This window comes from Oncorhynchus kisutch, linkage group LG20 (genome assembly GCF_002021735.2).
Source record: "Oncorhynchus kisutch isolate 150728-3 linkage group LG20, Okis_V2, whole genome shotgun sequence".
Taxonomy (NCBI): domain Eukaryota; kingdom Metazoa; phylum Chordata; class Actinopteri; order Salmoniformes; family Salmonidae; genus Oncorhynchus; species Oncorhynchus kisutch.
This window is the reverse complement of record NC_034193.2, coordinates 30,161,743-30,174,455: the sequence shown is the minus strand read 5'-3', so window position 1 is coordinate 30,174,455 and position 12,713 is coordinate 30,161,743. Positions and strand designations below refer to the sequence as shown.

Genomic DNA, 12,713 nt, shown 5'->3' with positions numbered 1-12,713 from the left:
TTCTCTAAATACGCTCTGTTCAATAGGCCATAGTTATCTCTTAGAATGTATATCATCAGAACAGCCATAGTCCATCAAAGACGGGGGCCACACACCAAAAACATACACCATGGAGCAAATGCATCCCATTACATTTTCACATGCTTAAAACAACAATTATCATTCAATGAGAACAATGTATTACTCTAAAAAAAGATTTTAAGTCATACAAATGATTCGCTTTTAAAGGTCTCTACAACAAAAACATGAACAATGAAAATGGTCCTTGTTTTTTATATCACTCAAAATCTATGTATTTAATGGAAATGAAATCTTAGAAATGGGCTTTAACATGATTTTAACAAAACAATGTGCATTACTTTACCTCCAAATGTATCACAAAGACATTTTGAGAGGCTGAAGTGTTGGCTTGTTTTTTTTACAACCAAAAGACACACTTTAAATAATGTCTATACACATGCTGACGATAACATTTACTGTTGGAAATATTGTCTGTCGCCCTCTTGTGGCAACAGTAAAGCTTTAAATGGTGGACTTTTATTTTGAAAGGTACGCTTCTTTCGTCACTACACAACCCGGAAGCGTCAGTTTGACCTCAAAGGACACCAACACTTACTCTTTATAAAGTGTACGTTTACGGAAAATGTGATACATTCAATAATTCATACGTTTTCCTTTAGGAACAGGCATTATAGTTAGTAAGATAGCAGACATAATGTTATGTGGTCTTCTTAGCAGCAAGTAGTAACGTCAGCTAGCTAAGCTTATCAAATGTAGGTACTTTTTATGTGGTCTTAGCAGCAAGTAGTAACGTTAGCTAGCTAGGCAACTGTCATAAGCTATTTTTTCATTTGAACATACGTCCACGTGTTTCTTCTGGTTCTCGCATGTATACCAAACATATACTGCTGTTTGTCAATGCAATGCCCTTACATTTTCATTTTCTGACTCAGGGCAATGGGATGGGCAGTGGTGTTGAGGGGTTTCTTGCCTCTGTGTTTACGTCGACTTGCCCGCTTGACCGCCAACAATTACATGGGCGCAAGGATTCGTCCAGTCCGCACAGACCTGACGGTGGCATGTCGCTACCCTCTTTGGACAACCCATCCTGTGAGAACACTACATCTGTGCTCTAACTTGTGTGCTGGTCATAATAAGTGGTCTAAGGTGAAAAATATAAAAGGACCCAAAGATGCAGCCCGGAGTCGGATGTTCATGAAGTTTGGGATGATGATAAGAATTGCAGTCAAAGGTAAGCTTGACTGACAACTTGTTTGCTCCAATTCAATGCACTATATGTGAGCATTATGAGGAATGCTTTGATTGGTGCTGCATCAACCATCAACCAGATTTGCTTGTTAATTCTGTTTTCTACAGAAGGAGGATCTAGTAATCCAGAATTCAATCTAGCATTGGCAAATGTAGTGGAGCAATGCCGAGGCAAGAACATGCCCAAAGTGTCCATAGAAGCTGCCATCAAGGGAGCGGTAAGTTGACGGAATGATTAAAGTTAAATGTTTTTGTAACACTCGGATATAATGCATTATGATACAATTGCACTGAACAAAAATATAAATGCAACAATTTCAAAGATTTTACTGCGGTAATGTAAGGAAATCAGTCAATTTAAATATTCATTAGGGCCTAATCTATGGATTTCACATGAATGGGAATAAAGATATGCATCTTTTGGTCACAGATACCTTAAAAAAGTAGGGGCATGGACAGAAAACCAGTCCGTATCTGGTGTGACCACCATTTGCCTCAAGCAACGCGATATCTCCTTCGCATCGAGTTGATCAGGCTGTTGATTGTGGCCAGTGGAATGTTGTCCCACTCCTCTTCAATGGCTGTGCGAAGTTGCTGGATATTGGCGGGAACTACCCCACCTCCACCATGGGGGACTCTATTCACATCAGCAAACCGCTCAACCACACGACAACACACACGCTGACGTCGTTGAAACCGGGATTCATCCATGAAGAGCACACTTCTCCAACGTGCCAGTGGCCATCAAAGGTGAGCATTTGCCCACTGAAGATGGTTAAAACGCTGAACTGCAGTCAGGTCAAGACCCTGGTGTGTCTAAAGATTTCTTACAGTTTGTGCAGAAATTCTTCAGTTGTGCAAATCCACAGTTTCATTAGCTGTCCGGGTGGCTGGTCTCAGACGATCCCACAGGTGATGAAGCTGGATGTGGAGGTCCTGGGTTGGCATGGTTACACGTGGTCTGCGGTTGAGGCCTGTTGGACGTACTGCCAAATTCTCTAAATTGACGTTGGAGGCAGCTTATGGTAGAGAAATAAACATTCAATTTTCTTGCAACAGCTCTTGTAAACATTCCTGCAGTCAGTATGCCAATTGCATGCTCCCTCAACTTGAGACATCTGTGGCATTGTGTTGTGTGACAAAACTGCACATTTTAGAGTAGCCTTTTATTGTCTCCAGCACAATGTCCACCTGTGTAACGATCACTTCTTGATATGCCACACCAGTCAGGTGGATGAATTATCTTTGCAAAGGAGAAATGCTCACTAACAGGGATGTAAACAAATTTGAGACAAATAATCTTTTGTGCATATGGAACATTTCTGTGATCTTTTATTTCAGCTCATGAAACATTTGTGATTAGAGTCATATTCAAGTCCAAGTCGTGTGACTCGAGTCTACACCTCTGCTTTTGTCCTCTTCTCAGGAAAAGTCCAAGGCAGGAACCCAGCACACGTATGAAGCCAGGGGGCCTGGTGGCTGCATGCTGCTCATCGATATGCTAACTGACAACAACACCCGAAGTCACCAGGACCTCAAACATCTGCTCAGCAAACATGGGTCAGACCAGGGACGGGGGACGGGGGGGGTAAATGTTTTAAGTGTTTATGTTCAGTTTAGATAATGCAATTACTCACAACATAATGAAAACTATGTCAGAGAGCCAGAGTGTTTACTGATCCATAGTTTTATTTTTCTGTGTTTGTCCACAGGGCAGCGCTGTGTGACGGGGTGCGTCATAACTTCAGCAGGAAGGGGGTGGTGGTGGCACAGGGGCAGGGTGTGTCGTCCGAGCGAGCTCTGGAACTGGCCATCGAGGCGGGAGCCGAGGACGTCCAAGAAACAGAGGATGAGGATGATAAGTCCCTCCTACAGGTGAGACGTGGTTAGTGTCAATACATGCAGGAGAGCACTGATTTGTCCCTCGAGGGCTGCAGACCTGCTGGACTATGGAAAATCCAGGGCTGTGTTCATTAGGCACCAAACATGGGGGGGAAATTGACTGAAATAGGGGCTACCTGGATGATTATTCCATTGCAAACCATTTTAGAACACCCTAATGAACACAACCCAGGGGTTTTCACGTCAATGTATAACATAAGTTGAACAAGGAAACATTGTGCCAGTGACAAATTAAAACCTGACCTCGAGGGTCTGAGTTGTACACCCTTGAACTAGTGTCCTATCCAGCATCAATACATTACTTTCTCTCTCTCTCTCTGTCAGTTTGTGTGTGACATGACAGAGCTGAAGAAGGTGCGGACCTCGCTGGAAGAACTGGGTGTGCGCACTGTGTCCGCTGGCCTGGAGTTTGTGTCCCACACACCCATGCAGCTTCCACAAGCCCAGCTGGAGGCAGCCTTATCTCTGATAGAAGCCCTGAGCGACTGCCTAGACGTGGTGCGGGTCTGGGACAACCTCCAGGCCCATGACTGACAGTCATATTATGTACTATTGTCATATTACATTATGGACATTTCACGTTAGGACATATTGAAATTTGAATTGAGCAGACAAATCTTAACACCAGATCTGCTCATCTTATGCACTGTACAAAAGTCATGGTTGCAGTTATTTTAAGAAGACATTGCGTTTGTCAGTGCTAAGAAAAATGCATTTATCTGGAAGCTCGGGAGCAAGAGAAGTTGGACAGGATTCAGACTTGAGATCTGTGTGCTTAACTCAAATTCTCACCCAAGTCTCCCAAGTCCGAGTTGCAGGTGCTTATTTCAACTCTGAATTGTCCCGATTGTGACAAGCCAGACTGAATCTGTGAGGAAAAAGGAGTTTGTGTCAGGAAACCACGTAACACTCTGTGTACCTGCTTAAAGGATATCTTGGCTATGAATGTAAAAACAACTATCAAAATAAAACTATTTAATTCCTATGTTAACTGCTCAGAACTCTGGAAGGACTTGGCTACAATGTCACTGCATGAATGTGAAGTTATCAAACACGCTTTCTAATACTGTTTGTTTCAGCACTGTTGATATGGTAAATCATCAACACTTAATAATTTCAGCCTTTCTTGGAACAAATATGACGGGGAAAACTATTTCTGAACTAAATGCATTTGATAGGTGTTAAAGATCAACAAATGTCCGTTTGGTTTTGTTTTCCATGATAAACATTACATCAGGAAGGAAAAGGCGCAACTCTCGCTCGCAATTAAAAATGTGGTACTTTATTTTTCTAAATATTACAGATTGTGACATCTTGGCAGTCAATGGCCTTCATCAGACTCATGATAAATGTTGCAAGTCTTTGTGCTCATACAATATAGAACATAAAACCCATGTTCTCAATCATAAAGTGTGCAGAATTTATTTTTCATTTCTATTATTAACATTTAATATAGTCAACATATCTGATCTGGCAAAAAAGGCTTATTTTAATGTTTACTTTATTTTGTGACAGGAAACACTGTGACCATTACAAAGACTGCTCCCAGATATGTGTGTGCTTTTTCCCCACTCCATTGATGTCAAGCCAGACATTACAAGGAATTGTCATGATAGCACAAACAGGCTGGAACTGTGGATAAGTCCTCCATCCATCTCAGTGGCTTATCTTGTACACCACATCTCCAACCTGCAGGAACCCAGTCTTGCTGACGGTGTACATCTGTCCAAACAGTGGCGATGTCTTATAGATGTGCTTCTCGGCTTCATCACACAGTCTGTAGTTTTTTAGCGTCTCCAGTGGCTGTTTCCTACTGATGACCCCTGTTTCAGGGTCGACCGTGGTGAAGATGCACCTTCCGCACGCCATCACGCGGTGCATCCGCACATCACCAATCTGGATGTCTTCCCAAGAATCCTCATCAAAGGCTTCGCAACTGCTCACAATGATATTTGGTCGAAAGCGTGCAACTGTGACGTCATTCTCCAGCCTGCTGTTTAGATCCTTCACAGAGGCTTCAGACAGCAACATTATCGGGCCACAATCGGGGTACGCAATTTTTTCCCTCTGAGGATAGAGAGACTCTGTCTCTGCTGGCCTCCTGGGCTTCATGTGGGGCTCAAAGTGCACCAAGCGAAAGGTTTTTCCAGCAGCCAGGTAGCTGGTGAGCCAGTTAGACACTTCGTCGCCACAGTCCCTGCCTTGGATGTCACTGCTAAACACCCTGCAGTTGATGATGGGATTGTCAGGCTGCAGAACAGGGAACCTCAGCTGCTCCATGTCGGGTCCATTCAGACACATCTGTCCCCCCTTACTGGTCAACGACACCAGCACCAGGCGAGGCTCTTGCCTTCCCGTCACCATGTGGCCATCCTCAGTGATCACCAGCCAGTGCCTGCATTAAAACAAAGCCATTATCACCTCACTTCAGTCAATAGGGGACTTTCTTTTCTATGCACACTCAGATTCACACACATACAGTCCAGCACACTACATACTCTCACACATCAAATACACTGCTACTCTGTTTATTATATATCCTGATTGCCTAGTCACTTTTCCCCCTACCCACATGTAAATACTGTATTACCTCGTACCCCTGCACATTGACTCAGTACTAATACTCCTTGTATATAGTCTTATTGTGTTACTATTTCCTTTTTTATTTAGCAAATATTTGTATTTTTAATTCTGCATTGTTGGTAATGGGCTCGTAAGTATTTCACTGTAATGTCTACACCTGTTGTATTTGGCGCATGTGACAATTAACATTTTATTTGACTTAACATTAAACAAAACACATGTTATACAAGAATTAGCTGCTATGCACGAGCTCAGTATGGTATTAAAACTAGTTTCATGTCAAGACAACAGCAGTTACCCAACTCCCCCACCACTGTAAAAAAGTATTTTGGAAGCTAAAGAAATGCATTTATTAATGTCTACATTTGTTTTTACCTCATGTATTATATTACAGACACCTTAATGCATACTCTTAAATTATATTATGGGAGCTAAACATAAAAATATTTTTTTTAAATCTAAAAACGATTTATTTAAAGTATAATTTTTTTTCAAGTATTAATGTTACTGTCCCCACTACAACAACAACAAATACTTAAATACATACAATTTCTCCTTGAAACATTTAAATGAAATACTATGGAACTACATGTTGTGGGTTCAATTACTCTCACACGGGGCCCATGTAGGCAGGTTTTGCAATGGGCGTGAGCCAGGTGCCCCGTTCAAAACCCATGGCAAAGTCAGCTAAAAACAATGTGAAGTAGGAGCACGTAGAGTAATGAGTAGATTTATGTTTTCACATGGAAAAGTGATTGCTTTTAAGCTTTATCAGCCTTCTCAATGAAAACAAGTAAGAAAATTCTAACATTTATTTTATGGAAAAGAGATATGATTCTGGATGATGCACTATGCAGCCTTGTTGACAAAATGGCACAGATTACTGTTTGATTTGAAAAGGGCGCTCCTCCCTCCCCTCTTTTGTCCGATGACGTAACAGGCCTTTTATAAATGTAATTTAACTAGGCAAGTCAGTTAAGAAAAAAATCGTATTTACAATGACGGCCTAGCCCGGACGACACTGGGCCAATTGCGCGCTGCCCAATGGGACTCCCAATCACAGCCGGATATGATACAGCCTGGATTTGAACCAGGGACTGTAGTGATAATTATTGCACTGCCTTACACCACTGTGCCACCTGGTGCTCTGCGGCACAGCATAATCGAATCCGCCCATTCATTCCTATGGAGGACTGCTTTTCTGAGGAATGCCAATATGGCCGACCGTGGCTCACATCTGCCATCGAGGGTTTATATTCATTTATATTCATCATTGGCTCTCCATAAAGCCAGCCAGCCAGCCAAACAAAGAGCGTTTCCTCCCTCCCCTCTGCTCCCAGAGGTCCGCATGGCCCTAAAATCAGCGTCTAGACTGCATTTGCCTTTTAAAATCAGGATTGGAACGATTTTAGTAGCCTATTTTACAGAACAGAACATTCTGCCCCATTGACCTCCATTTTAAAAGTGCAAGGTGCCAATATATTTGACTGGATCTGTACATTGTTGAGTGGTACCTCATCAGAATCACCACCACAACATTTCCATGGCATGTTCTGATCTTTTACTTAAGTGATTCACTTGAATAATTGATAAATATACTATTTGTTATTGTTAGGGTTAGGCAACATGCAATTACTTCGAGCATTAAATGGGAGAAAGGATGATGACAACATAAAATACAGTTGCTGTTGACATGGCTTATGTAACGTTTGGGACCAGTACAAGGAGTGCATTAGCGACTTGTAAAAAAACATATTGCAATAATATAAGGAAAAAGTCTGAATAAAATGTTACAAACCTATCTCGAAGTTCACCGTACTTCAACCCGATCGGTTGACATTCTGCAAGGGCCACGGACACAGCTCTACCCGACTTCAGTGGGTGAATAAGTAGCTGTGACACAACTCCCACACGGTTAAGTTTATTAGGCCTTAGTAAAAACTTATATCCAAGACCAAGTGCGACAACAGTAATACCACCACCTACAGCCCAGAGCTGGGCTTTCTTATATATAAATGTAAACGCATTTCTCAACACATCTACTAAGTTCATCTTTACTCTTAGAAGGCGCAACAGATATACATTGAACTTGACAAAAATAATACCTCAGTAAAGGGGGCTGGTCTGTGATGACGTCGGAGAACGGCAAGTTAGGGCATATTGCCGGGCACAAAACAACTCGGGAACTGGGAAATCGGAAACCTCAGTCTTTTGACTTCCGTGCTTTCAAAACAACTGGGACCTCGGGGGAAAAAAACGAGCTCCAACTGGGAAAAATCGATGTGAAAAGTCATCCAACAAGGAATTCCAACTCGAGAACCTAGTTGTTTTGAACTCAGCATTAATGCTGTGTTCATGCGCTAGTTGGAACTAGGAAACCCTGAAGTGTCCGACTTGATAACTGGCTGGAGATAGTTGAAGTCGGGAAGTTAAAAAAAAAGTTAGGTTGGAGTCATTAAAAACGCGTTTTTCAACCACTCCACAAATTTCTTGTTAACAAAATATAGTTTTGGCAAGTCGGTTAGGACATCTACTTTGTGCATTACACAACAATTGTTTACAGACAGATTATTTCACTTATCATTCACTGTATCACAATTCCAGTGAGCCAGAAGTTTACATACACTAAGTTGACTGTGCCTTTAAACAGCTTGGAAAATGTCTGAAAATTATGTGATGGCGTTAGAAGCTTCTGATAGGCTAATTGACATAATTTGAGTCAATTGGAGGTGTACCTGTGGATGTATTTCAAGGCCTACCTTCAAACTCAGTGCCTCTTTGCTTGACATCATGGGAAAATATTAAAGAAATCAGCCAAGACCCCAGAAAAAAAATTGTAGACCTCCACAAGTCTGGTTCGTCCTTAGGAGCAATATCCAAACGCCTGAAGGTGCCACGTTCATCTGTACAAACAATAGTACGCAAGTATAAACACCATGAGACCACACAGCTGTCATACCGCTCAGGGAGGAGAAGCGTTCTGTCTCCTAGAGAAGAACGTACTTGGTGCGAAAAGTGCAAATCAATCCCAGAACAACAGCAAAGGGCCTTGTGAAGATGCTGGAGGAAACGGGTACAAAAATATCTATATCCACAGTAAAAACGAGTCCTATATCAACATAACCTGAAAGGCTGCTAAGCAAGGAAGAAGCCACTGCTCCAAAACAGCCATAAAAAAAAGCCAGACTACGGTTTGCAACTGCACATGAGGACAAAGATCGTTCTTTTTGGAGAAATGTCCTCTGGTCTGATGAAACAAAAATAGAACTGTTTGGCCATAATGACCATCATTATGTTTGGAGGAAAAATGGGGAGGCTTGCAAGCCGATGAACACCATCCCAACCGTGAAGCACAGGGTGCAGCATCATGTTGTGGGGGTGCTTTGCTGCAGGAGGGACAGGTGCACTTCACAAAATGGATGGCATCATGAGGCAGGAAAATTATGTGGATATATTGAAGCAACATCTGAAGACAGACCTAAGACAGGGGATTTTTACTAGGATTAAATGTCAGGAATTGTGAAAAACTGAGTTTAAATGTATTTGGCTAAGGTCTATGTAAACTTCCGACTTCAACTGTATATAGGTGCCGCGTTTAACCATTTATAAAGTCAGACATGTCAGAGTTCCCTAGTTCCCAACTAGTTTATTACATTAAAATGATGGAAGCCCTCAATGGCACTGCCCATGCTAAGATGGCCTTTTGGCCTAATGTGGCTCATTTCACAGTGGTTTCAGAGTCCTGCAATAAGAACTAGGATGCTAATATTTATGTAAACTCTACATAGTTGTGTTCTGTGGGTGTCATTGAATAGGCTGATACAAATGAAAAGCTGACAAACTGTAGAATAAGTCAAGGAGTGCCATACAGGACCTCTATACCAGGCCGTGTCAGTGGAAAGCCCCAAGACTCCAGCCACACAATCCATAGACTGTTCTCTCTGCAACCGCATAACAAGCAGTACCAGTGCACCAAGTCTAGAACCAATTGGACCCTGAACTGATTCTACCCTCAAGCCATGACTGCTAAACAAGGCTGCTAAATAGCTAATCAAAAAGTTACCTGAACTGTCTGCATTGACCCTTTTTTGAACGAACTCTATACACACACGCACACTGAACTCTACCCCCACACATACACACATTCTTACACTGACACCCAAACACACAGACACCCACACCAGTGGAGGCTGCTGAGGGGAGGATGGCTCATGATAATGGCTGAAACGGAACCATGTGTATGGTGTGTATATTTGTGTATATTTGATACCATTCCATTCATTCCGCTCCAGCCATTACCACGAGCTTGTCCTCCCCAATTAAGGTGCCACCAACCTCTTGTGGCCCAGACACACATAACATGGGCACACATTCATACTGACGCCACACACACATACTGTACACACACTTTTACACTCACCACATACGCTGCTGCTACAGCTCAGTCTATTATCTATCCCGTTGCCTAATCACTTTGCCCCAACCTTATATATACATAGCTACCTCAATTACCTCGTATCCCTGCACATCTACAGCAATAAAATATTGCCCTCTTGCTAAATTGACCAAAACCATATCGAAGCAGTGCAAAATGTCAACTGTTTAAACCAGCTCAACTGGTTAAATCAGAATGGTTAAAACGCTAAATCATAGAGGCAGAGGTGGGACCAAGTCACAAGATTCAAGTGTCAAGTCAAGTCCCAAGTAGAACATGTCGAGTCAAGGCCTAGTCATGCATTCTAAGAGCATGTCGAGTCACAAGTTTTTTTCAAGTCAAGTAAATAAAATTCTATACAGGCAATGACTTGTTTAACTACAGATATACATCAACAATCTTTGTCAATTTATTGAGGCTACCCGACAGCCCTTTTCATTATGTAGTGTAGAGCATACATGATTATTCAATAATACATTTGAACAAATTTCAAATGCAAGCTTCATAATTAAATGATTAATTTCATGCAATTTTGACATACCAAAAGACCAGTAGGCCTATGCTAGTAATTGTTGCTTGATGGCCCATTGCTGGTGAGCTTTCAAGGTAAACAATTAATATTCTTGATCACCACTTTTTTATTTATTTATTTATTTTGGAGCTGCATATTTATGGCAATCCTCTCTCGCTACAATTTGACGTTTTCACACTTTTTGAACCGTGACATCCAAACAAAAGAGTGGTTCAAAGCTTGCAGCCCACACACATGCACGAGCGTGCAAATGTAGCCTGTCATCACAGCCATAAACAGTTACGCATTTTCAAAACTCAAGATACAGAAATAAACTGTGTTTTACACCTGTACATGACATCCAAAAGTACTTTTTACATTTTGAATGCTTATGTAACCGATGTGAAATGGCTAGTTAGCGGGGTGCGCGCTAATAGCGTTTCAATCGGTGACGTCACTCGCTCTGAGACCTTGAAGTAGTTGTTCCCCTTGCTCTGCAAGGGCCACGGCTTTTGTGGAGCGATTGTCGATGTGTGCAGAGGGTCCCTGGTTCGGGGCGAGGAGAGGGACGGAAGGTATACTGTTACACTTAGCAGGACAGGAAAATGGTTCACACACACACAAAGAGAACATCTCTGGTCATGTCTTTTGCCTCTGATCTGACAGACTCACTAAACACACATGCTTCGTTTGTAAATTATGTCTGTGTTTGAGTGTGCCCCTGGCTAGCCATAAATGGGGGAAAAAACATTGTGCCGTCTGATTTGCTTAATATAAGGAATTTTAAATCATTTATACTTTTACTTTTGATACTTAAGTGTATTTTATCAATTACATTTACTTTAGATACATAAGTATAGTTTAAAACAAATACTTTTAGACTTTTACTCAAGTAGTATTTTACTGGGTGACTTTCATTCTTACTTGAGTCATTTTCTAATGTAGAAATGTTTATGCAACTTGATTGGAGTCCACCTGTAGTACATTCAATTATTCTATTGTTCGAACTGCAGATTGTCCTGCAGATTCCAATAGCAGTCTGTTTTCATTAAAGACCCAGTGCAGTAAAAAACATGCTTTTCCTGTGTTTGAACTTATATAGTATTTCCACGCTATGCGGTTCGAATAATACTGTGAAAATGATAATAATGCCCTCTTAGTGTAAGAGCTGTTTGAAATGACTGACATTTCTGCCTGTTTTGGTGGGATGGAGTTTTGGCCTGCCTGGTGACATCACCTGGCAGTAAATTAGTAAATTTTGATTATTTATTTCACATTTATTTAACCAGGTAGGCTAATTGAGAACATGTTCTCATTTACAACTGCAACCTGGCCAAGATAAAGCAAAGCAGTTCGACACATACAACACAGAGTTACACATGGAATAAACAAACACACAGTCAATAATACAGTAGAAAAAGTATATATACAGTGTGTGCAAATGAGGTAAGTTAAGGGAGGAAACGTCTGATCTCTGTAATTGCAAACAAAGGTTTCTATACCAAATATTAAGTTATGCTTTTCTGATGTATCAAATACTTATGTCATGCAATACAATGCTAATTAATTACTTAAAAATCATACAATGTGATTTTCTGGATTTTTGTTTTAGATTCCGTCTCTCACAGTTGACGTGCACCTATGATTAAAAAAATTACAGACCTCTACATGCTTTGTAAGTATGAAAACCTGCAAAATTGGCAGTGTATCAAATACCCACTGTATATATATATATATATATATATATATATATATATATATATATATATATATGGGAATGCGGTAGTTGGTTGGATGGGCTATTTACAGATGGGCTGTGTACAGCTACAGCGATCGGTAAGCTGCTCTGACAGCCGATGCTTGATGTTAGTGAGGGAGATAAATAATTGATGTCGGAAGTTTACATACACCTTAGCCAAATACATTTAAACTCAGTTTTTCACAATTCCTGACATATAATCCTAGTAAATAATTCCCTGTCTTAGGTCAGTTAGGATCACCACTTTATTTTAA

At 41.1% G+C, this 12,713-nt stretch overlaps 2 protein-coding genes across 3 annotated transcripts; one reads left to right on the top strand and one right to left on the bottom strand.

Annotated features, from left to right (window-relative positions):
* The first annotated feature begins 535 nt into the window (after positions 1-535).
* On the top strand, positions 536-4,574 carry taco1 (translational activator of mitochondrially encoded cytochrome c oxidase I). Of its 2 annotated transcripts, none has more exons than XM_020453876.2 (6): positions 536-628; positions 954-1,252; positions 1,378-1,487; positions 2,696-2,829; positions 2,982-3,144; positions 3,496-4,574. In XM_020453876.2, exons 2-6 carry the CDS (start codon positions 958-960, stop codon positions 3,703-3,705), a joined length of 912 nt encoding a protein of 303 aa, XP_020309465.1. In that variant the 5' UTR covers positions 536-628; positions 954-957; the 3' UTR covers positions 3,706-4,574. The 2 variants fall into 2 exon arrangements, with proteins under 2 accessions (XP_020309465.1, XP_020309464.1); XM_020453875.2 differs by having other exon boundaries at positions 615-773.
* Positions 4,432-8,155, bottom strand: LOC109865583 (mitochondrial amidoxime-reducing component 1). Its single transcript, XM_020453874.2, has 2 exons — positions 7,553-8,155; positions 4,432-5,566 (listed from the first exon to the last, which is right to left on the bottom strand). Exons 1-2 carry the CDS (start codon positions 7,804-7,806, stop codon positions 4,828-4,830), a joined length of 993 nt encoding a protein of 330 aa, XP_020309463.1. The 5' UTR covers positions 7,807-8,155; the 3' UTR covers positions 4,432-4,827.
* Positions 8,156-12,713: the final 4,558 nt, after the last annotated feature.

Coding starts and splice junctions, on each gene's coding strand:
- taco1 (XM_020453875.2), top strand. Junction 1,253..1,377: donor GATAAGAATTGCAGTCAAAG/GTAAGCTTGACT, acceptor TGTTTTCTACAG/AAGGAGGATCTAGTAATCCA. Junction 1,488..2,695: donor AAGCTGCCATCAAGGGAGCG/GTAAGTTGACGG, acceptor TCCTCTTCTCAG/GAAAAGTCCAAGGCAGGAAC.
- LOC109865583 (XM_020453874.2), bottom strand. CDS start 7,806: ATGAACTTAGTAGATGTGTTGAGAAATGCGTTTACATTTATATATAAG. Junction 5,567..7,552: donor TACGGTGAACTTCGAGATAG/GTTTGTAACATT, acceptor GTTTTAATGCAG/GCACTGGCTGGTGATCACTG.